The 25528-nt window shown below is 42.3% G+C and overlaps 2 protein-coding genes across 4 annotated transcripts; one reads left to right on the top strand and one right to left on the bottom strand.

Annotated features, from left to right (window-relative positions):
* Positions 1-951: 951 nt before the first annotated feature.
* On the top strand, positions 952-7166 carry mdm2 (MDM2 proto-oncogene). Of its 2 annotated transcripts, none has more exons than XM_028954660.1 (11): positions 952-985; positions 2292-2357; positions 2835-2909; positions 3482-3615; positions 4136-4185; positions 4319-4377; positions 4515-4572; positions 5215-5387; positions 5491-5634; positions 5727-5798; positions 6033-7166. In XM_028954660.1, exons 2-11 carry the CDS (start codon positions 2304-2306, stop codon positions 6588-6590), a joined length of 1377 nt encoding a protein of 458 aa, XP_028810493.1. In that variant the 5' UTR covers positions 952-985; positions 2292-2303; the 3' UTR covers positions 6591-7166. The 2 variants fall into 2 exon arrangements, with proteins under 2 accessions (XP_028810493.1, XP_028810494.1); XM_028954661.1 differs by lacking the exon at positions 952-985 and adding an exon at positions 1005-2202.
* A 6921-nt stretch (positions 7167-14087) lies between these two features.
* Positions 14088-25528, bottom strand: LOC114765346 (beta-1,4-N-acetylgalactosaminyltransferase 3-like). Of its 2 annotated transcripts, none has more exons than XM_028955509.1 (20): positions 25251-25528; positions 23727-23767; positions 23451-23501; positions 21447-21542; positions 21146-21236; positions 20504-20604; positions 20347-20414; positions 20173-20248; positions 19973-20039; positions 19729-19872; positions 19427-19536; positions 19255-19340; positions 18152-18231; positions 17827-18070; positions 17446-17675; positions 17066-17219; positions 16896-16968; positions 16284-16437; positions 16074-16200; positions 14088-15694 (listed from the first exon to the last, which is right to left on the bottom strand). In XM_028955509.1, the coding sequence occupies exons 1-20, from the start codon at positions 25390-25392 to the stop codon at positions 15583-15585; spliced, it is 2247 nt and encodes a 748-aa protein (XP_028811342.1). In that variant the 5' UTR covers positions 25393-25528; the 3' UTR covers positions 14088-15582. The 2 variants fall into 2 exon arrangements, with proteins under 2 accessions (XP_028811342.1, XP_028811343.1); XM_028955510.1 differs by having other exon boundaries at positions 23451-23515; positions 25251-25527.

Here is a 25528-nt window from a genome sequence, read left to right as displayed (position 1 = left end):
CGGGATGTATGAGTAGGTAAAATTTTCAAATTTATGAATAAGCATTTTATACGTTTGTATAAAATGATCACAAACCAAAAATTATATAAACACAAATTTGTTATTTATTATTAGCTGTAAAACAGATGAAACAGAACACACACTCCAATTGACCTTTGACCCTACTTTGTTATCTTTTGTTATTACCTATTTTTTGTAGAGGATTTCATCTGCTGCACATGCCCTAACATGTTGAGTCCAGAAACGTTTCTCCCTGAGTCATCCTTGAAGTGTAAGTGGGGGCAGACAATGACTCAGATGGAGAACGTTCCTGACATGCCACAGTAGATTCGTCCAGGGATGCTGGATGCTCTAGGACATGTCAGACCAAAACAGCCTATCTCACTGTCCCTGAGCACAAAACAATGTGACTAAGACATTGATTTAACAGAAACCATGTGACAAACTCTGCCGTGTGATCAAATGACTTTTTGAGTGAGTTTTGGCCATTATTTAGGGGAAAGGTCAGACTTGTTTGGGCATTAATCTAGTTAATACAATTTAAATAAAGCAATCAGAACTGAGTGATGGGAGCAGCTTTTTGCAGCTCTATCAAATGAATTATTCAGTCATTGAAAGTATGATTATTGATATTATAAGACTCGTTAGGCAACAAGCTAACAATAATTAAAAATTACTTAATTATTTGTACTTGTCAATTTTGAACAAACTGACCAATATTCATCTTAATTTCATAATAAATTTAAAGCTTAACACATTAATCACATCAAATACTACAAACGAGGGATCAGACATTTCATAATAATTTAGATTTATAGTTCATAAAAATAGCTATACACTATTTTTACAGTCTTGATATAGCAAACAGTCCGAATGAATCGACCTATAAAGAGTCGGATCACTGAAAAAGACTCGAAAAGCCGGTTCCCCCCTTAACCGCTAGGGGGAGACAAATTCGCGCCAGGCTGAGGGCTCCTGCAGGAAGGTGAGTGAAACTAAGCCGTATCTTTCATTTAACTGTTTAAAATTGGTGTAAAGCTCGGCGAACAGTTTAATTAATTACGATATTACATCGGGAAGCACGTGTGCGATGAGTCGCGCCGCACACTGCATTACTTTATTCGGTTTAATAGTACTAAGTCCAAACATAAGGTTTGCGTTAAACGTGGGCAGGCCTCTGAGCCGCGGATTTTCCTGCAACATGAGGCGGGGGAAAGTGGTATCAGAGGATTACGCTGTCTTTAAAGACAAACGGCCTTCTTTCCTGTAAGATACAGTACCACATATAGTGAATTTTATAAACGACATTGCGCGTTACAGTTAGATATAACGCGCTATCAGATTTTATAGCTGATGCACCGGGAGAATAAGATGGACTGATGTGTGCAAATTAACAAGCAATTAATTGCACCAGGTATTATCTAATGACTTCTAACTTCATACGCGTTGCGTTTATCTGGTTTCGCACAACCGAGTCCATCATATGCGCTACTACATTTTATTTGCATGCACATCGCTGTGAAACAATGACCCCAACAAACCGTGCCTTCCGGTGCTTAACGAATGAAAGTACTTCATTGAATTAACCCCTGATAATACATTCACCATCACCGTACTGATGGTAGGATAGAGATCCCGTTTTGAGCGCATCCAGACACTCCCGACTAATCAGCAGTTTTCAGGCAACTGAGCAGAACTGAACCGCAATGGCGGCCGGTTGCCAGATCATGCGAAATATGAAGCAACGCAGACTGGCTCGACGCGCGGCGGTCTGGTACGCAATGGATGAATCCCGTAAGCCGCTGAGGTTTGTTAAGAATGCGCATCAACTTTGCAATAGTCCACGCCAGTAAACCGTTGTATCAAACCAAGCCCCCGAAAGCGCACGACCTGGCAACCCCCGTGCTGAAGCGTAAGCGGGTACGTGTCCGGGCATGTCTGCCTCTGCCCGGCAGAGAGACAGGCAGGTCGGCGAGGCAGACGGAGCCACAGCAGGGCGGGCCGCATCTCGATTGAACAACCCGGTCTTGCGTCAACATGTCGACTAATCGGACGCGATTCTAGCCCTGACATGCCTCTCGGGGGTCATTTAAATCCCGGGTCGTCGTCCAGCGGCTCCCACTGCAGCCCAGCCGCGCTCACGCACTTTATGTACAGCCGAGGCGTATATAATATCGCCTAAAGTAGCTCCTATTTATTTAGGTAAGTTTCTGATGCACGCTGTGTCCTTTTTTTTTTTTTTAAAGAAAGAAAGACTAATCTTGTTGCAAATGTGTCTATTTCTTTCTCAGATTTATTATAAAATGGCAGAACATTTCTCAAACTCACAAGTTGACAGAGTTGCCAAAGAGAAACTGGTAAGTAGATGTTGTACTTTATTATGTGTGTCAGGGTTCCTACGGTCGTTCATTGAGAAGTTTTGGAATACGAAATAAACTTATTGAGTTTTGGAAAAGTCATTGCACTCTGACTCATGTTTATTTATTTATTTTTATTTCTACGTTTACAACATTTATAACGTAGGTCTATAGTAATTTTGCCTCCATATTCCAGCATCATGTAAATTACAGCTGATGATCTATACCCAAACATTTCACTTGGAGGGAGAAACACTGTTGTTTTATTTAAAAGCTTAATTTTCTGGTAAATTTGACTTTTTTTGTTGTGTTTTTTTTTTTTTTTTTTTTTTTTTTTTAACTTTTGTACTAAAGAAATAATAAAATGTATAAGTACCCTGGTGGGTTTATAGATCACTTTCATGCTACCTTCTGTACTTTTTATTTATTTTGTTACCCCTTCATTAAAAACTGAAACATGTCTTGGTGCCTTTCCAGGTGAGACCTAAACTTCCGTTGCAGACTCTCCTACAGCATGCGGGTGCGGAGAAGGAGGTCTTCACCCTGAAAGAGGTAAGACGGGCACGCCCGGTGTCACTTGCCGTCAGCGGCCGAGTGAACTGAAAAGCCGCCCCGGATTCGGTGGCGGCGGGCTGCGTGGTTCCGTTGTGGGCGTTGCAGCCACGTGCTTATGGAAAGCATGACTTGAACAGGAACATGTATTTACTGAACAAGCACTATCTGAGGAAGTATTAGTCATCCGATGCTCGGGGGATCACAGGGTAACGTGTTAGACGTCTGTGAGCCAGCCGCCTCACTGCAGGTCTTTATAACTTTGTGTTCAGGGAGCTGGTGGGCTGCTGTTTTTGTTACCTGACGTTCAGGTAGCAAACTAGTGGGTAACACACTCGCCTATGAACCAGAAGACCCAGGTTCAAATCCCGCTTACTACCATTGTGTCCCTGAGCAAGATACTTAACCTGTAACTATTGATTGTAAGTCGCTCTGGATAAGGGCGTCTGATAAATGCCGTAAATGTAAGGAGAAGGCATGGTTAAGAGTTAAGTGCGAGTTAAGAGCAGTGTGTCTACTGTCCTGCACGCAAACCCAGGCACGTGGTGAGTTTTGGGTTCTTGTGTCGTCAGGTGATGTTTTATTTGGGAAAGTACATCATGAGAAAGCAGCTGTATGACCAGCAGCAGCAGCACATCGTCCGCTGTGGAGGGGACGCCCTGGGCACCGTGCTGGGTGTGGACAGTTTCTCTGTCAAAGAGCCACGGTATGTATACACACACACACACACACACACACACACAGGAAATAAAACTGAGTAGGGCAAACTATATCATTAAATCAAACATTATGAAAGTGTAGTGATTGTCATTGTGAAACATGATTACACAACGAAACATGTCCTCTGCATTTACCCCATTACCCAGTGTGATACCTTGATCAAAGGGAACCTTGGTGGTACCTTGGTGGTTCAGGATTCGAACCCGCAACCTTCCGATTAGGGGTCCTGCTTCATTGCCAGCTAGGCCTGAGACATTAGGGTAGAAGAACAGGTGCTGGTTATGAACACACACACACAATATCCTGTCAGCAGCTGCAGGGTTTTACAGGCGCAGCTGGTTTTTGATCTTGTCTTCCTTGTACATTTTTTTTTTTTTTTTTTTGGTCTGCTGGGTCAGCAGTGCTCTTTGTCCTGAGTTTGGCTCGGACAGCTTGATAACCGATCCGATAGGACGGCTGTAAGTGAAACCGTTCTAATCACTAAAAACAATTCCTGTCTCTTTCAGAACGCTGTATTCCATGATCTCCAAAAACTTAATGGCCGTGAATAATCAAGGTAGGTTTTTTACATTTTTATTTATTTTATTTATTTATATATTTATTTATTGGAGGTCTTGTGAGTCTCATGAAACGATGTGGGCATAGGGGGTAATAAGTGTCGCCTCTGTTCCCCATTTTCGTCCCGACAGAAGGCCAGTCCGCGTTACCAGAACCCCGCAGCCAGAATGAACCAGACAGAGGGCCGGAGGTAAAGACGTCGACGCTGCTTCTGAGAGCAGTCCCTGTCATTATCTCCTTAGATAACTTGCCCTCTTTGAAGTGAGAGGCCAAAATTTCACAAAGCTTCCCTGTAAACCGTTGACCTGTGTCCTGTCTTTGCTCCAGGAGGCCAACTCTAACTCATCTACCTCAGCACGGAGGAGGAGGCGCAGCAGTGACCCCGGTGAGGCTTCTTTCTTTTATTTTTAAATACACTTATGTGCTCCCAGGGGGCGTCCAGCATATTTCTGTAACTCTAGTCCCATTTTGGTAAAAGCAGTAGATTTTTAGGCTTTCAGGCTTTTATTGCTGCCCATCACGTATTAAAGAAAATGTGGTGGTTGGTTGAGGCCAAGACAAAAAGACACTTCTGCTGAAATGTGCGGCCTTTTTTCTCCTTTTATTGGTTTTCTAATCCTTAAGGAACAGTCTGTACTGCACCCTGGCTGATGACCACTGGTCACAATTGGCTTCTTTCCTGCTGTGAACACACACACACACACACACACACACACACACACACACACACACACACACACACACACACACACACACACACACACACACACACACACACACGCACGCACGCATGCAGGCAGGAAAAAGAGTGTCTGTTCAGTTGACCGATGGGCAGTACACTGAAACAGGAGGCTCAGTTGTTGATGTGGGCTAGAAATAACTCTCTCCGCCCCACAAACATGCACATGAATCGCCAGTTATGCGCTGATCAAGATGGACGAGTCCTCAGAATGCTTTGCTTTGGTAAAGGGTGACTAGGGCTTCAGTCATCCAGCGTTGCTGAGAGTTCTCTCTCGGTGTTGAGCAGACGCAATTGCTTCAGAAGAAGGTGGCGGCTGCGAGCGACGGAAGAGGCACAAGTCGGACAGCCTGTCCCTGACGTTTGACGACAGCCTGTCGTGGTGTGTGATTGGAGGTCTCCCTGGCCTCTGCAGCGATGGCAGCAGCAGCAGCGAGTTTTCGGACTCTCGCAGCAACACCGTGAGTGCAGTTTGAGTTCAAATCACTCTTTCCTCACACAGGCTTTTTTGTAACAGTGTCACTGCGCAGTTTTTTTGACGTTTCGCTTTCTTTGCCCGAACAGGAAGTAAGTATTGCCGTTAGCGAAGACACCGATGAGAGTGAGGACTCAGACTCTGACAACTTCAGCGTGGAGTTTGAGGTGGAATCCATCAACTCTGATGCCTACAGTGAACACGACGAAGCATCAGTGTCGGGAGATGACGAGGTCTCACATCTGCCACCCATTATTGGGCTGGGGGCTAAATCCATAATTATGTCAAGTTCTACGCTGTACTCAGTGCTTTCTGGACCATGCAGGTGTATGAGGTCACCATCTTTGGTGCTGAGGAGGACGACTCTTTTGACGAGGACACTGAGATTACTGAGGCAGTATGTTGCACCTCTTAATTCTCCTTTTTCTGTTTAAAACATTTAATAATCACAATTACAGGCTGCGATTACTCCCGATTAATCGCAAGTTTTAAAGAAGTAGTGTCATTGACTGCTTTAATGTTTTATAATAATGTGTTGTCAGTCCAGAATACTGTAATGCAGACCGATGTGTTACAGTAGGACAGTGTTATAGGTGCTACATTTATGCTATTTATTAATTTTTGTTTTTAGGACTACTGGAAGTGTTCCAAGTGTGAGGAGCTGAACCCACCCCTCCCCCGCAACTGCAACCGCTGCTGGACACTGCGCTCCGATTGGCTTCCTGAAGACGATATTGTCGCCTCGGCCACACCAGCTCCCAACTTGACCTCTGGTGACAAGACCCTGCCCCCAAAACCCTCAGCAGCCGCGCTCGAGGAGGGCCTGGACGTCCCTGATGGCAAGCGGGCACCCTCCAACTCTCCACCTGCTGCTATGATAGCCGAATCGCAGGATTCGGCCTGTTCGCAGCCCTCCACCTCCACCACGGGCAACACCAGCGCCCCCTCCAGCCAGGAGGAGGTACCCGAGCTGGAGCGCTTCAACAGCCAGGACGCCTGCCTGCCCGCCAGCTGCCTGGAGCCGTGCGTCATCTGCCAGAGCCGCCCCAAAAACGGCTGCATCGTCCACGGCCGGACCGGACACCTCATGGCCTGCTACACCTGCGCCAAGAAGCTGAAAAACCGCAACAAGCTGTGCCCGGTCTGTCGAGAACCCATCCAGTCGGTGGTTCTTACGTACTTCAGCTAAAGCCGCTGTGTATATAGGTCTGTACTAAAACTATATATTAATAATTAAGTTCTGCTTAAGTTATGCCTATGGATTGCAGATGGTTGCCGAGATATTTATATAATTATTGTACAGAAGAGACTGCTGTGCTGTGTAACACGAGAGATGTCCCTTTACCCCTGCTGGTGACAGTTGGCCCTGGCATGTGGTGTTGACTGCTGCATGCATCGCCTAGAGAGCACGCCTGGTTACCAGGAGCCCACTTTTCATTAGACCTCAGAAACATGCCCCAACCTGTTTTTTTTTTTTTTTTTTTTTGTCGTCTAGACCCCCTGATGGCAACCGAATTCAAACACACTTTTATGTGCAACTTCTTGACACACACTTGCCTGCTCACGAACCCACACGCTGTTCCACGCTCACATAGCTGCTTTATTGTGGGTGTATGTAGAACAATAAGGAAATAAAATATGCACTTTATATCACTGCGGTGGGTTCTTTAAGGCTGTTGGGGGAGAAAGTTACAGATCATCTGCACCAGAAAGGGCTTTAAATTGTTAAGAGATTAAAAGGTTAATGTGGTGATTGTTTGGTGTTTTTTTTTTTTTTTTTTTTTTTTGTTTCGATTAGCAACTGAGACTTCAGAAAACCTTTGTTGTGAATTTTTTTTTTTTTTTTTTTTTCCCTTAACAGCTACCTTAAAAAAAAATCTCCCTTTATTGATGGTAATTCTGCATTTTCATGTTTGTTAACATAAGGGTATGGGTTATAAGAACATTAATTATCGAAATTTGCTATAATGAAAATATGTCTGCTCCCTACAATAATTTTACAAATGTATTTGTGTGCTTATTATTTCTTTGATTTTAGTTTTGTTTCTCTGTTTCAGAATGCCTTAATACTATGGTAAAACCAGCATTTGAGATAATAATCCACAAGTTCCATTAATAAATGTTTTTGAATGTGACATTGTCTTTAATTTAGTTTAATGTAGTACTCTGTTTTTGTCATTAGTTTTATTTTGCTTTTTGGCTCAATTTTCATATTGTTACATGCTGAGTTTGTGGTTTTGGTTTGAACCAGGATTAAATTCCCACTATGTGGCTCTCTGAAGGACCATGAACGGCTGAAGTTTTGTGCCCCTGACCCAGCAGCAGTGATGGCCCTGGGCATGTTCCAACATGACAGGCACACTAGGGGCACAGCCCTTTTATTCTAATAAAATAAACACCAGAGCGCTGACCTGGGTAGTCCTTCACTTTTTTTGATGAAGGGAAATAAATAAATGCAAATAAATGTTTCTGGCATTGCGGAAAATGAAAATCGTTCCACCTTAATTGATGGGGTTTCGAAGGCTGAATTAAAGCCCCAGTGATTCAGATATTTGCTGCCCCCTGGTGGTGCAAGTGCAGTGCGCACTGACTGACTTAAATTTAGCGACAGGGACAGTCCCCCCTGGGGCCACCCAGGGTCAAGTGTCTTGCTCGGGGGTTTGAACCTGGAACTTTGTGGCCTTTTGGTTCATATTACTACCTATCCTTAAAGAAAAGCGCTTTTAGTTTGAGACGGTATGAGATGATGTCTCCCGAGGTGCCACTGTCCCCACACGCTACTCCCCGGGCGCCTGTCACCAAGGGCGATGGTCAAAAGCAGAGGACACGTTTGTGCTGTGTTTCATAATGACAACCACTTCACTCTCACTACCAGCGAAGTTTCCCCTTAATTCAGTTTTATTTTTTAACTTGAATAATCTTTAACTACGCACAGCCAAAAAGACAGTGTCAGGATGCATTTCGTGTTGTACTGAAATAACTATGCACGTGACGAATACAAATCTTGAAGGACACCCAGTTGGAAAGTTTGTTCCTGATACTTTCCGTTTGCGCAGGCTGTACTGTGCAGAATAGAACACTAGGGGGCAGCAGAGAGATGTTCTCGGAGCCCCACCTTGGACGCGTTTACATTTACGGCATCTACGGCCCTTACCCAGAGCGACTTACAATCAGTAGTTACAGAGACAGGCCTCCCTGGAGACACTCAGTGTCATGCTCAGGGACACAATGGTAGTAAGTGGGGTTTGAACCTGGGTCCTCTGGTTCACAGGCGACTGTGTTACCCACTAGGCTACTACTAGGAATTCTTCACACGTCCTGGTATGAATTGCATAATGTGCATAATGTGAGCGCTGTAGTGTTTAGTACTGGGCTGGTACTAGGGCTGGTAGTGGCCTAGAGAAAAACACACCCATCTAAGAACCACAAGACCACAATGTCACAGAACAAAAGTTATGATTAAAATATTTACAGTCTGGTTTCAGTCTGTTCAGTCTGGTTATCAGTCTGGTTTCAGGAAAGGGTATTCTACTGAAACCTCCCTCCTGGCAATGATGGATGACCTTCGTGCTGCAAGAGCTGCCCGCAGATCATCCGTCCTTGTTCTACTTGATCTATCTGCTGCCTTCGATACAGTAAACCACGAAATTCTTCTCACCACACTCTCTGATTTAGGAGTTACAGGAACCGCACTAGATTGGTTCACCTCTTATCTCTACGACAGGTCCTTCAAGGTATCATGGGGAGGTGAGACATCTGTCCTCTCTAGGGTAACCACAGGGGTTCCACAAGGCTCTGTCCTTGGCCCCCTTCTATTCTCAATATACACTCGCTCACTTGGTCACATCATCCAATCACATGGCTTCTCCTATCACTCCTATGCTGATGACACCCAGCTCTATCTGTCATTCCCACCAGAAGATGCTACTATAGCAACAAAAATTTCGGCCTGCCTCTCAGACATATCGGCATGGATGTCTGAGCGACACCTCCAACTCAACCTATCCAAAACCGAGATTCTGATCTTTCCGGGCAACAATTCTCCTCAGCAAAACCTTTCAATTCAAATTGGATCGCTATTGTTAACACCCACGGCATCTGCAAAAAGCCTTGGGGTTTGGATAGATAACAAACTGAGTTTGAACCATCATGTTGCTGCGATCTCCAGATCCTGCAGGTTCACTCTCTACAACATTCGCAAGATTCGGCCTTTTCTCTCACAACAGGCTACGCAGCTCCTCGTCCAGGCAATGGTCATCTCCAAACTCGACTACTGTAACTCTCTCCTGGCTGGAGCCTCTGCAGTCACCATAAAACCACTCCAGATGGTCCAAAATATGGCAGCCCGCCTCATCTTCAATCAGCCAAAATACACCCATGTTACACCTCTCCTTACCTCCCTCCACTGGCTCCCGGTAGCTGCTCGCATTGAGTTCAAATCCTTGATGCTTGCCTACAGGGCTGTAAATGGAACTGCGCCCGCCTACATCAACACACTACTACCTAGATACACTCCTACACGCTCTCTCAGATCGGCAAACGAAAGGAGACTAAAAATTCCTTCTTCACGGGGTCTCCGATTCCAATCATGTCTGTTCTCCGTTGTTGTCCCTGGCTGGTGGAACAACCTACCCTCCTCCACACGACTAGCCGAGACTATCACCACTTTTAAGAAGAAGGTGAAAACCCTCTTATTCCAAAAATATTACAGACAAATTTAACACATACACATGCATACACATTTAACAAATAAATACAAAATGTATAAATACATTATAATTTTTCTTAGTCTAGCACCCAACACTCTCCGAGCATGTTCTTCAATGACAAGTCTAAGCCTTATCAGGGCTCTTAGTTTGTATACTTGATATTCTATAGAAATCGAACGAGAATTGCTGGTGTCTTCCCATTGTAAGTCGCTTTGGATAAAAGCGTCTGCCAAATAAAGTAAAGTAAAGTAAAGTAAAGTAAATTTACATAGAGAAAGAAACTGATTTTTAAGAATTCATTATAAATTTCAATAAACGATAAAATGATACTTGTTCTCATATCATTTTTTCATAGCCAGTATATTGCCTTCAATGTGTCAGTCTTATCATTTTAATAGACATAATAAACGGATGGGTGTACCAAGAGTGACATTAAGTGTCATTAAGCATGTCACAAAAATGACAACAGCACATAATAAATTCCGATTCTGATGCTCAGCAAATCATGTTTTACTCGTGTGGAGTAATTCAGCTTTTATTGGAGGAATGTCTCTCCTTTCCCTTTCACTGTAGAGGATGAATGGGACAATTTCTGTAGGTTCAACAGGCACCGCCCCAAATAATGTGCTGGGCTGGTAATTTGGGGACCAGTGTCATAGATAATGGCCAATCTTAATCAGAAAGGGCAGGTTTCGATGGCCAATTTGGGATTTGAATAGCCGATGTGTATTCCACTCATTTAATAAACAGTCTCATTAAGAGTCCAACAATTGTGGCATTATTGAGGTGTGTATGGCTAGACTGACTGGCCCGACCGGACGTCCAGGTTTGCCCCTTCTCCTTTATCTTTCAGCACAGCCAGACTTGTGAGTTTGGGAAATGCAGGACGTTCTTCAGCCTTGTTCTCGTGTGGTTGTGCCTTTTCTCTCCTCCAGTATGTGTTGGGAAGAAATTCATAAATGACTCGTGGCCTAAACCCCAAACATCTTTTGTCAAGAAAGGGACACACACACCCTGTCCTGTTCCATTGCATCTTCCTCAGAACAGACTGGTGGCACGAGATGAGCGGAATGCCCTGAGCTGAACGGTGGAATGTGAAGAATCGTGAACAGAGGCGGCATGCCTCGTGTCCCTTGGACGAAGGACACATGACAAGGGATGATATATTTCATTTACCAGAAATAAGATAACGACATTCTTTTAACTTCAGGTTCTTTTGACCCAGCATTTTTGTAAAATACTGCCTATTAAGCTGCAGAAAAATCTCAAGGATGATCAGAGGAAACAGGAGGCACTTGAGCTCAGTTTTGAGCTTTAATACTTAAGTACATGTGCTTTTCAAATTAATTTTTTTTTTTTAATAAATTTGCCAAAACCTCAAGAAAACTTTCTTCATGTTGTCATTATGGGGTGTTGTGAGGGAAAAATGCATTTAATCCATGTAAAACAAGGCTGTAATACAGCAAAATGTGGAAAAAGTGATGCTCTGTGAATACTGTGTGGATGCACTGTATTTCCCACCGGAATCCAATGTAAGTTTTATTATAGAAAAACTAGCACGTTTATATGAAATAAAACGTGCCTGTACAGTTTCAGGGCTGCCCCAAAGCCATTCTCCTTGATAGATCAAGTTCAATTAAATCAGTGTAATTAAAATTCCTCCACGACATCTATGCTAAATATGCAACCTGACGGGATACTGAACAATGAGTGGTAACAGAGGGGATTAAATAAAAGAACGCGTCAGAAATGTCAAGTGGAATAAAGACAGGAATCCATTCAATCTAAACCAATAATTCTGCTGGGGGAAGGTTTTTTTGGCCATTGTGTGATTATGGCCATTGCATTAAAAAACAGGTTGTCACTACCCAGGGCCGAGGGGTGAATGAAGCGCAGGAGCGGTGTGGAGAAAAGAAAAGGGTTTTATTAACAACAACACAAACAAACAAGGGACGTGGACCAGAAAGGAACCACAAAAGTAAGCACAGAACAGCCCGCAGGCGTGCGGCATAAGGCCAGGATCTCATTGTTACAGCCGCCCGTCTTGCTGCTCTCTACTTCCTATTTTCTACTTCCTGTGTGTGTGACCTCACAGTTGGCCACACACACACAGACAAACAAACACACACTGGCACGCAAACACACACATCAAATACACCACGGTAGTTACCAGTTGTACAAGTGTACCCATTGTACACGTGTAGATTTCAATTGTACATTTGTATATACAGGGTGGGCCATCTATATGGATACACCTTAATAAAATGGGAATGGTTGGTGACATTGAACACATTTTATAAGTGGTCAGAAACTTGTAAATAACTCATGAAAGAATAAAGTTATGTTAAAACCACAAACACACCATTGTTTTTCTTGTGAAATTACCAATAAATTTAATGTGTCACATGACCCTCTTCCTATTGAAAAAACAAAAGTTGGATCCAAGATGGCCACTTCAAAATGGCCACTATGGTCACATCCCCATCTTGAAAAGTTTGCCCCCACACATATACTAACGTGCCACAAACAGGACTGTCACGGGTGGGCTGGACATGGCGGTGAAGGAGGACGCATTCGCATGATCACAGGACAGGGGTTTAATACAAACTTCACGAGACAAGGGAACATTAACACGCACAATGACCCGACGGCGAACAGACACGAACAGGATAGTTTTATACAATTATATAAATAGACAGCAGGTGAACACGATCAGGGAACATCACACGAGACGAACATGAAACTCCGGTCCGGACCCCGGATCCGGAGTCAACCCCTGCCGGTCCGGATCATGACAAGGACGTTAATATCACCAACCATTCCCATTTTATTTGCTGCTATTACCTCTGTCTCTATCCACTTTCTGCCGTGACAAATGCAATTTCCCACTTGTGGGACTAATAAAGGTTGATCTTATCTTATCTTATCTCTTACAGCCGCAGCTACCTGTGATCAGAGCCCTGTTGTCAGGCTGATCGGTGCTTGCTGCGTGCCCAGCTGTTCTTTCATCCTTCAAAAGGATTGAAAAAGAAAGGAAAAGGAAAAGAGCAATGTGCAAATATATACAACAAAGGGACACTCTTCAGTCAGACGTGACCCGCCCAGAAGGAAGGACAAGAACGTGAAAGTGAACTGATTGTGAAACACTGCAGCACAGCACACAGTGACAAAACGAAATGTGTCCTCTGCTTTTAACCGTCACCCTTGGTGAGCAGTAGGCAGCCATGACAGGTTCGGGATTCGGTGCACACTTACCCTTGCGGTTTCAAGTCCGCTGCATTAAATGTTATGCCAACATTCCCCGCAAGCCAAAATTCAGGAGAATGTGAAACATGACAAACACCCATGGCAAGTCCGTGCGCGTACAATATACCGCTATTTGTGTCAAGATTTTTTCACTGTTTCATTCTGTTTCATGTTTGTTTAACAATTTCAGTCCTTATTAAACTCCTGAAGTTTGCAGACGACACCATCGTCATAGGACTAATTCAAGATATTGAAAGCACGTTGTAAGTCGCTCTGGATAAGGGCGTCTGCCAAATGCCGTAAATGTAAATGTAAATGTAAAGATGGTGAGGAATCTGCATACCAACGGGAAGTTTGAGCGGCTGGTACGCCTGCCTCCTGGACGCCTCGCTGGGGAGGTGTTTCGGGTCGACCCAGGACACGCTGGAGAAGTTCTATCTCCAGTCTGGTCTGGGAACGCCGTGGGGTTGTGCCAGAGGAGCTGGTTGAGGTGGCTGGGGAGAGGGCCATCTGGGATTCCCTACTTGGGATGCTGCCCCCACAACCCGGCCCCGGATTAAGCGGAGAAAGACAGCGACGAAGTGTTGATTCACACACTTACACACATACCACATAATTGCAATTCTGATTCGGATTTTGTACATTCACCCGATTAAACATTTTGAGCATGAACAGTGACTTTGTGGCAGTAATAATTTTCATGCTTTAATACAAAGTAAGTACTACTAAAAAACAGTTGCATATTTTTATTAAATAACATTTAAAAGCCATTCATGGCCAGGGTAATTTAATCAGTTAAATTGGTGCCTGTGGTAAGTGTAATTAAAATTAATCTTTGACATCCCCTGTAAATATGCCATCTAACAGGTTTCTGAACAATGAGCGGTAACAGAGGAGGTTAAATAAAAGAACACTTCAGCAAATATCACGTGGCACGAAGACAGAGTTTAATTCAATCTAAAACAATAATTCTGCTGGGTCAGTGATGGCACTGCAGATCTTGTTCCATCGAATGCAAATGCAATTTTCATATATACAAAAACAATCCAAACACAAATAGAAGTTTTTTTTTTTTTTGGCCATCATGTGATTTTGCCCATCGCATAAAAATAGGAAATAATAGACTATTGACTAAAACCCAAATAGACTTACCATCAAAGCACTTTTTTTCAAAATAGCCAATAGCCAGTCAGACTGAAGGCATTTTTAGCCATAATTACAAATAAATACAAATTTTGCCCATGCACCAGAAACAACCAGCCGTGCTGTGAAGTTCTGTCATCCTTCAAAAGGATTCATTTCTCGATGCAAAAGAGAGGAAGCGGAAAATAACAACGTACACAAATATACAGCGAAGGAACACTTTTCAGCCAGACACGTGACCCGTCCAGAAGGAAGGACATTCCTGTGAACACCTTACGCATACAACATACCACTATTTGCATCAGGATTATCTCTCTGTTGTGTGTTTAACCATTTCAGTCCAAACTAAACACAATTGTCGTATGTAGCAATTAGATAAGACTAGACATTAACACTGAAGTAGAGGTGTGTGAAGAACTTGTACAGGAACTTGGCGAGGTTGGCTTCAAGCGAAGAATGTTCCAGAGCAGGTAGGCCCATTCAACTGGTTAAACGGTTTGAGCATGAGCAGTGACTTTGTGGCAGTAATGTCACAATCACAGCCCGCTGTCTCTGCAATTCTGCTGGCTTGAAACACGTATAAAGGATCCAAAAGTTGTCCAGACGAGAGACACGAAAACTCAAAGCTGAAGCAGAGTTCCATTAAACTTCTCAACAGGGAAATGTGCGATAAAATATTACAGGTGTGACAGAATGTTACGGGAGGCAACATGGTTAATGCAAAAAGTTCCACAATTGTGCGTGTGATCGAGAACCTCTGCTTACATACATTTACATCTATTCCCTACCCCCCCCCCCCCCCCCCCCTCCCACTGCAGGTTGGTATTAATACACATGGAAATTAATGTACATTTTCTTTTGGATGGGGATGAATGTAAATTACATTCAATCACAGTCATCAAAAATAAATACACTGGACAAAAAAAAAATAGACAACATTAAATATTTGTATTTTAAAAAAGGGTTTTGAGGCTTGCTTGCATCACAGCGTGTGCAGTCATCAGGTACAGTCATTTCTGGCGTGGGCACTGCTAACACTCGGAAAAACACCAGTCAGTAGGACAGCATGGACGAAGGACCAGATCAAGACGACGGTTTGCGGATTCGGCTGTTCCACATGCCCCTCTTGGTGTGGTAAAAGTGGAGGAAGTTCCGTAGGTGGAGTCGCTCCACCTCCAGTTTGTTCTCAACAACCCTGCACAAGGAGGATGAAGGTAATGAAAAAGATTACGTGAGTAAAGAAGGGGAGAAATTTCCTGATAACAAAGCAAACACAACAAGAAATTCCGAGGAAGAGGATTCGGTGACCTTTTCGTTCGTAAACATCATTCCAAACACAATACAATTCAATACAATTTTCAGCAGCATCTACATTTTCATATTTATACCTATGCAAACACATGCAAACATATATCAGGAAATGAAAGAGAAGCAGAAGTTGAACTGAGCTGAACAGGATGTTGAACGGTGTATCGAATCAAATCGAAGGCATACATACATACAACAATTTGCATTTACCAAATTCCCAAAATCCAGCGCGAAGTTTTGAAAACTCATGTTGAGTCTCAACTCACCGGTCCAGCGTATCCCAGTCTTCACCTCCCCACTTGTCTTTAAACTCTTTAGTGTTCATACCCCCAATGCGAATCATGTCCGACTTATAGATCCCCAGGAGACCGTAGCCAGCAAGTTCCCAGAATCCTGTGCAGTTACGACAGACAGAGTGTTTGTTGCCGTGTTAAATACCGTACGTATGTGCTGACACTGACTGCGCGTGTTCTTACCTGTGGGCTCCAGGTGGGATGACCCACAGTCCAGTCTCATGACGATGGGGGCGTAGGTCATCTTCCCTTCCACGGTGTGCTTACGGATGGTGTCTATGAAGTTCAGTGGGTAGTGAAGGTGCAGGTCGCACAGAAATATAATGCTGTGGTCATCCTGAAAGGGGGAGAGCAATGATTTTATTTGGTCCCTATGAGCTCCTACTACTAGTGCATCGGATTGAATTAATATGTATATATGTATATGTATACATTTATTCAGTGTCATCTAAGTACTGACTGTGTAATGAAGTTGGACTTTTCTGTATTTTAAAGAATATATGAAGACTTACCAACATTACATATTTCCTTCACTACTTCAGTGCCAATAATGCATTCCATTTTTGTTTTATTACCGGGAGAACTCATGTATCTACAAAAGAAAAGCTTTCCGAAGCTAAATCTCATCTTCTTTCAGGGTGACCTTTGGCTTTGTTTGTCCTTTTCAGAACTTTCCTGTTCAGTTAAAGCTTGAGCTTCAGAAATGTGACACAGATTGTGTAACCTGTACATTTATGTGTGGGTGGAAGGGTGGGAATGGGACGGCAAGGAGAAACAATGACGTTGCTTGCTCACCTCAACAAGGTCTATTGCGGTCTGGACTGCTACTGTTTTCTCAAATGTCCCTTCAAGTCTTTTATACTGGTACCTGCAGTGTGAGGATGAAAAAAAAAACCCAACCCACAATGAGGTGCTGATTCATGTCCAAACCACCGGCACCACTGAGAGGAATAACAGGGCCAAACCTGGGCAGGTCAGCTTTCTGGAGGGCCTTCTCCACATCCAAGTCGTCGCTGTGATGATCTGTGATCACCACGTTGAAGTTCTCATCCTTTGTGGCCCTGTAGATTTTCTCCATCTGATTGATAAAGTGAACGACCCACCTCGCCTGGTTCCTCACTGCGAACACATGACAAGCATATGTGCCTTAGTGCATGTGTGATGGCGCACACAGTTATCACAATATGTACAAATATGACACATTCATTCTGTATCTGAGGCATCAAAATTGCACAGTGAACCATTAGGTATTCATGCCATTAAGTATTCAAAATCCATATTTTCCATAATTACTACCTGGTTCTCACAAAAATGTGAAGACTAGGGGCTGGTTCTAGACTCTGACCTGCTATGAGAATGTTGACGGTGGCTTTAGGGTTCCAGGAGAAGCCCTGAGGGCTGCAGAGCATTGGTCCAGGCTCCTCCTTTTCCTCATGGGAGTTGGGGACGTAGACGTAGCGAGAGAGCAGCCTGTGCTCTCCCTTCGCCGTCTCTATCTCCAGCTCCAAAAAGTAGCGACTGCCCAGCTTCTCATCCACCCGCCTCTCAACGTTCAGCACGCGCTCAAGAGACCAGCTGAGGAGAGGAAGAAGCACAAAAGGAATCCGTGTTAGGTCAATCCAGGTCTATTCTCCATTTTAACTGGCTTCAAACACATGGAGGAAATCGATTATATATTGTGGAATTTATGAACGCATGTTTTTCTTCAAACGTCGTGTTAAAACACCTCGGATGTTTCTTTCTCAGGGCCTTCATGAGGATGTGGACCACCGGCATGGCGGTATCTCTGCTCATCACCACATTCCCGGCACGGCGGCAGGACTTGACCACCACATCTGTCCTTTCTGGCTGGAAATCAGTGTGCTTCACATCAAACACTCGCTCCCACAGAGCATCTTCCTCATACACCACGTTCGGCTCCTCCCCTTCTGCGGGCTGGGGTGGGTTTTCTTTCACAGGCGCTGGTGTTGCTACATCACAAGACAAGTTTTTCAAACTATTTTTCAAGTAGGAGATCATGACATTCACATCATTGCATGACAGTACTATACCAGTTGTTAGGAAAGTGGTTTCCTCTGCACCCCAATCCTCCTCCTTAGGATTAACATCCATGAATCTAGCAAACCCGTCTCTGGATAGACAAATAGACAAGATTTTTATGTCACCGTGTGCTGTGCTGTGCTGTATAACACAATGACATAAACACTTTCACTTTTTTCACTTTCAGTACATCACACCACAACTATTATAAATTGTCATGCCTCATGAAGTCAGGAAGAGGCAGCGAACATGCGTTCATTAAATGAATTGTATGTAAATACAATAAATCTAACATAATGTAAATACTTTTTAAAATGTAAAAAAAAACAAACATGGCCACAACCAAGGAACAATTCCAGAAAGTCATTTAAGGTTGTACAGATGAGGCAAAGTGTGGAACAACAGAAACAGGTCAACATAAAGAGGACAATGACCATAAAATGTCAACTAAGGTTTAACTAATAACACAATCAATGACAAGAGAAAAGAGAATTTTCATGTCCTTTATAAAAGGGGAGCTTCTAGGTCCGGTACATGACACAAGGATTCATTAGAAAAATCGTATTTTTTTTTTTCTTAGCATTGATGTCTCTATGATCACCACTATGAATCGAAATTGAAAATGAAATTGATTCATAATGGCTAATCCGGGAGCAATTAATGTAACAATTGCTTTTTTGTTAGAGTGATGTGTAGACATACAAAGGGCAGATTTAGTACTGACAGGAGAAGTGGGTGAGTTCTAATGTTGTGTTTAGGGTTCCATTCCAAGACAATCTGTAACTTCAATGCTACTGACAGGAGGAGTGAATTTGATCTTTCAGATGTTATGCACATTTCTTCATACTTTATTGCTAACCGTGGGTAGACCTGGGGCTACAGTAACTCACTTTTCTTTACAATGGTATTACAAAACATGACATATCAAAAATGTCAAATGTGTTGTCAGCACTTGCATCTTACATCCTTGATTTTTTTTGCACTGCAGTGTAAATTGTGATATTGCTTTTTCTTAGTAACACAACAACAGCGTTACAGTGTTTCTGGTAAATTGGATATTTGTTAATTATTATTATTTTTTAGTGAATAGTAACATGAGGGTGAAAAATCTTACTTTTCATCCTGGTAAATACACATTTGCTCAGCTTCTACATGAGTCTGTCGTGTGAAGTCATTTGGGTACACTGATGAAAGCTGGACCTGGTGAGAATGAAAACATAGTTCTTCTGAACCATTGTAATCTATGCAAATATGAATATAGACATATAGCAGGAAAAGAGTCTTACATAATGGAGTCCATTATAGCGTCCAACTGAAGTGCCTTGGAATATGTAGCTAGGGTTGTAAGTGCACTCTGGTAACAGATTCTGCAGGTACGAGTCGTTTACCAATGGAACTAGAACAACAAAAAGAATAACGTTTATTTCTTATTTAGCCAAAAATCACAAACAGCATGTCATAATAGGTGTTGACAGACCCTGCTAGAAGAAAGATAAAGAGTAATAAGGACCCCCCCCCTTCAAAAAAAAATAAAATAAATATATATATACAATAATAATATTTTGCATTATTTGCATGAACCACTCACTGTTAAAAATGGTGTCCCGAGGGTCTTTTTTTACCATGTCCACAGTGTATTTGACATTTCTAAGTGCTTCACGCATGGACATTTCATGACTGGCGACTGTTTGTGGGATGTGAGCACTTTCACCCATCAGCAAATCAGTCTCATCTAAACCAAAGGGAGATGCAGAGCAAAGGGTTGTTAGCATGCACAACTGTCCGCCTTATCACACTCCAAACCAAGGTCCACAACACCGAGAGATGTCTACCTTTGTACAGCGATATGTACTTAGAGCCAATCACTTTGAACGTGGTCCCTTCAATGTTCGGTCGCCACTGCAGGGTCAGTAGAAAAACATGCCAGTTAAGCCTCAGTTATAACCAAATGTGAAAAAGTTCCACGTATATCATCAGCCATTTCCATAATCAAATTGCTACTGTTTCGTGTCGTGTGCTGCATCACACTCACCGCCACCTCCACGTGGTCCGGACCTTCACTCTGTTTGTGTATGACCTCAAAGTAGTATCTTGCCATACTCTTCATCCTCAGAAACAGCGAGCAGAAGGCATGTTTTAGGGAAATGAACAGGCTTGTGTCTGGGTGGACTTTGATTGGATGGACAGAGGCAGAAAAAACACTTACTGCACGGGCTGTGAAACCTGGCTGGCAAATTTCTCATATTCGCCGGGAGCTGTCCATTCCAGCCCTGTCTGTGGATCATTTATCGATTATTTGGTGCAAGCGTTTTGCAACCAGTGTGTTCGAAAATTTGTGGGTTCTCAAAAATCTCAAAGCTCACCTTTCCGACATAGGCCATTAACTTCAGATTTTCCGTGCTCTCATCTTCACTCAGCCAGAATTCTGCATTGTCATCCGAACCAATGGCAAAGATGTATTCTCCTGGGGGGAAGTAATATGTTCATGAGTCAATATTCTGACAGGACAGGTTTGCAAGGTTGCTGACGTGCTAATCCAGTGTCCCAGTTGCCTTTACCTATGACCCCGCCCTTCTGGAAACAGTGAAAGATCTGCTCATTATTGTCTTTCAGGCAGCAGTCTAGCATTACAGTGACAACTGAGACTTGAGTGAACACACAAAGAAATTTCTTCACGTAATGGGTAGTGGTGGCCAGCAGCTCAGCTTGTAAATGTTTTGAACCAGTAGACATCCAGAATGCGATTATCCAAAATGTCAAACATGGACACAAGGTCTGTCTTAAACAGTCTTATATGTCAGATTATAAATAAATGTAAAAGATAAATTTATCAGCACACTCTAATGGCAGGGAGCCTCATTAGAAGTGTATGAAATACAGAGGCCCATCACAATAAATGGGCTGATAGAAATGGTAAATTGTATTATGTTAAAGTAGAAATTATATATTTTTGTCACTGAAAACAGCAGTGGTAAAGCTGATAAAACAACCAGCTGTTTACTCACCAGCCATGCTAGGGTGAATATAACCAAAAATCCTCATTCCGTATGTTTTCCAGTGGGGGGAAACAGCCAGGCGGCTCACTGTGGTTCGTGTCTTAAAAAAAAAAAAACACATATACACATATACACAGAAATAACATCAGTCCTACAAGTGAGCATGTATTTCTGATAAGCCTTTTTGCAGAAGGAATTCATTTTTGTCAGATTATTTGCATTGTAATATTACTGGTATGGATGGAATATATTCTTTTGACTTCTGGTAAGACAAAATTGACAGTGTGTGCATGCACAATATCTCACGTACATGAGGGTAGAGTGGATAGTGCACATTCTTCCTCAGATCGTTGGTTGATTGTCCACACCAGTCTTGGAAAACGTGAAGGTTTGCTTTGCCCTGGTACTTTATAATCCATCAATCAATCAATCAATCAATCGATCAATCAAACAAACAAACAAACAAACAAACAAGCACTCACTACTCATGCCAAAGTCTGATATAAAGTATCAGAATACGTGTCCCCTTGTGTCCTCTTTCTTTCTAAGACTATGACTGAATAAGTTTTATAATAAACATTATAACCACCTGCCTAATATTGTTCAGGTACAAAGATCCTTCAAGTCCTGTAAATTGAGAAATGTAACCTCCAACCACAGAACATACCACAGATGCTCTGTTGGATTAAGATCTGAGGAATTTGGAGGTCTAGTAAACCTCTCAACACGTCTGTCAAACCAATTTGTTGACAGTTCACAGCCATCAGGTCATCAATCTAAGCAACAATAAGTTAATGGAGTGCAGGCGGACGACAATGCACAGGGCTTCAGTTATAATGGTCAGTGTCTCTGGGGCGTCACACCTACACAAAAAAAAGATAGTCCTCTCCTCTGTCCAAGTGTTTTGTTTTTTTTTTTTACAAAAAAAAATCAGATACAAGCGGAAATGATACTGTCTAACTTGTGGGTAGATTTCCTTACATACATTCGGACATGTGAATTTGGACAAGGAACACACGTGTGCTTCATTTGAAAATCAGTCTGAGTGACGTGTTGGGGAAAAAAAATTAAATAAATGACAGAACAGAGTATTCTGAATGCTGGAGTGCTGCAATTTCTATGCTTTCTAGAAGGCGTGAGGTGAGATATTTCCAGATATTTCCCCAATTTCCACAATCCTCCAGCACTGCTCGACTGGTACCCCCATCTCTCAAGGTACTAGGACAGCATTCATCTAGACTCTTCTCTGTCTTGGCTCCTAGGTGGTGGAATGAACTTCAGCTACATTTCTGAATGGCTGGGTCATTAAAAATCTTCCATTTTAGGAAATACTTAGATTTTTATATGTGGCTCTTATGTATATTTAAATGAAAAAGTGGGGTTCTGAGTAATTAAACTAATGGGATTACAATGATGAACATCTTTAAGCACTAATGTATGTCGCTCTGGATAAGAGCATATGCCAAATATTGTAAATATGAATCTAAGTATATTTGAAATGTCCTTCTGTTGAGAAAAGTCCAGTCTGAAACATTAGGCAGTTAATTATGAACAGGGCACTGTTTGAATGCTATAAACAGCAAAGGCTGTTTCTATCACAATATAATTTTATTATAATCCTTAATGCCGATCACAAACTGTTAAGACAACAGGAACTGTGTCAGAAGGTTACGTCGACGGTTCATCAGTAGATCTGTGTGAATGTGTTCAAAACCTCAGCCCATTCTAGAATTACTAATTGGATGTTAACTTATCCATGCCAAAGGCCAATAAAATACTTGAACACGTCAAGGCTTGTGTCTCAGTTCGCCCTATTTTTCCAGGCTATGACATTATAATCACCTGCCTAATATTGTTTAGGTACAACGATTTTAAGTCCTGTAAGTTGAGAGATGGGACCTCGATGCACATTACGGAACATACCAAGATGCTCTGTTCGATTGTGATCTGAGGAAATTGAAGGTCAAATGAACCCCTAAACCCATCTGTCAAACAGATTTGTGGCACGGCCAATGATCCTCTGAAGAAAACTGGATCCACTGGCCATAAAGGTTCTAATGTGGTAACATCTGTGTGAATGTAGGACCCAAGGTCCTTTCCCATATTCTTTTTTTCTAGATAAATGCACACATGACATCCCCATGATTTCAAACCAAAAGGCTGTGGTTATGGCTGACTAAGATGTCTAGACTGAGTTTATTCTGTTCTACCTCGTTCATTGTACTGTCTGCCTCGGAGAACAGTAACAGCAGTTGAAACTACACCATGGTTTGAGTGTAATGAGAAACATCAATGACAGGTGATATTTGCCTACCTCAGATTTCCATTGTTCTGGTAATTTTACTCGCACCTCCTCCACCTGTAACTGCACCACACCCCCTTATTAGAAAAAAGAGAGGAATACAAAACAGAGAACGCCTAAACTAGTCTACGGTCAACAAAGTTGTGTTTGGTGTGGATTTTGGCTGTGGCTACAGAATAGACATAAAAGGCAAGAAGCTTCAATGCAACGAATACCCCTTGGGGTCACAGGACAGAAGGAAAAAATGGAAAATGTCATGTATCTAATCAGCTATCCTACTGGTCTTACCTGTTTTTCCAAGGTGCGTCTGTAGGCCTGAAAAGCATGTTCTGAAACAGAGCAGAGAGTGGACAGCATGACTCAACCGGTTTGCCTTCTTTACAGCTCACACTTTCAAACAGTTACTTCAGCAAGCGAGATCTGTCAGTTCATTTTAGATAAATCTTTTGGATGTTATCCAAATTTAAATGTGAAACCTAAATAAGTATTTATCTCATATGATTGAACCCCAACCCTAACAGTTATTATTATTCACTAGAGAGGTTCTACACTCGCATTCTGCACAACATGCTGAACAATTCTTTTTCTTCGAGTCAGTCTCCCCGAATTTTGGTCCAAACTGAAAGAATGTTACCTTTTACAGTCGGTTTGAGACAGACATGCTGCTCGGAAACGGTGTTTAAGATGGCCAGCCTAGTTAAACCAGATTTTTTGAAGTTCAGTCTGGCGCTGATATCTGCTATGGCCATCTTTGACCAAATTGTGCTGGTTATTTAAGCATGGGGGTGCGCATAGATGTGGCTGCTTTATAGAATCAAGAAAGTTCACCATGCAACCATAATTAGATTATAGGTTATTAAACTTTAAACAGCATTTACAGTTTTGGAGGATGAATGCTTCGTATTTTCATTATTAACACAGGAAATCATTGCAATTATAACAGTTTTTTAAAAAAAACACTGTGCCAGTCAAAGGATAACGTTTTAATTTTCTTATTATATTTTGCAAGCATTCAAGGGTTATACTAAATCCAATAGAATTTTCAAAAATAATGATTAATGAATAAATTTTTACTGGCTTTAAAGCAGGATCCCAAAAAATTCTAAAGTGATTGATTCAGATTTGCACTGTGTGTACTGAGTTCAGTGAACAGGCTGTGCCTGTCACAGTCCTTTCCTGCAATTAGATTTAAAACATGCAATTTATAATATACAATGTATTGAATTGTAATATTTAAATGTGAAAGCAAAGTAAATGTAAATTGAATCGCAAACATCTGTATTGTAATATCTATCATATTGTGAGGCAGTCCCCAGCACATGGTTCGTCTAACAGTTGTGTCAGTCTGTAGTTAACATTTATTAATTTACATTTATGGCATTTAGCAGATGCCCTCATCCACAGCGCCATAAAATCAGTAGTGCCAGTCCCCCTGGACACGCTCAGGGTTAAGTGTCTTGCTCAGGGACACAATGGTACTAAGTGGGGTTTGAACCTGGTTCATACTGTGTTACCCACTAAGCTATAAACCCTATTCATTAATTCATTCATTCATTTTTCCATCCATTCATTCATTCATTCATTCATTCACTGACACTTCAAGGCATGCGTCACTCAACTGACTATCATGTCACTAGGCTAAAAGTGATTTGAAATTTATAACAAAATACTTCAACATGTGGTGGAATTTACAACCACACTCTTCATAAACCAGATCATAGAACCAGCAATTCATTTCAAATCATTCATTTAGCTCACTGTAAACATCTTGATCACCATTCAAAGACATTTCAGAAATACTGCAGGTCTTACTTGGGAAACTGCTCATCCTCCCTCTTTCCTCAAATAAGTTTGTGATAGTGAAAAAAACACCAGCCAAAATCAGACCCATGGCCAAGATTTTAAGCTTCGGGTAGGTAAAATATCGGTAAAGAATGTCCAAGACTTTTGCCATCTTCTATAAAACAAAAAGAAAAAAGAAATCAAAGGTTCCTGACGTGAATCCAGAGAGGAAGATGTGTCATCCCAGGAGCCAAGGTATATCCTGAGATACTTTACCCTGCCCTGTGATTCGACCTGTTCTCAGTGTC

This window comes from Denticeps clupeoides, chromosome 15 (assembly GCF_900700375.1).
Source record: "Denticeps clupeoides chromosome 15, fDenClu1.1, whole genome shotgun sequence".
Taxonomy (NCBI): Eukaryota; Metazoa; Chordata; class Actinopteri; order Clupeiformes; family Denticipitidae; genus Denticeps; species Denticeps clupeoides.
Note: the sequence above shows the minus strand (reverse complement) of the source record. Positions and strands in the feature narration are given on the sequence as shown.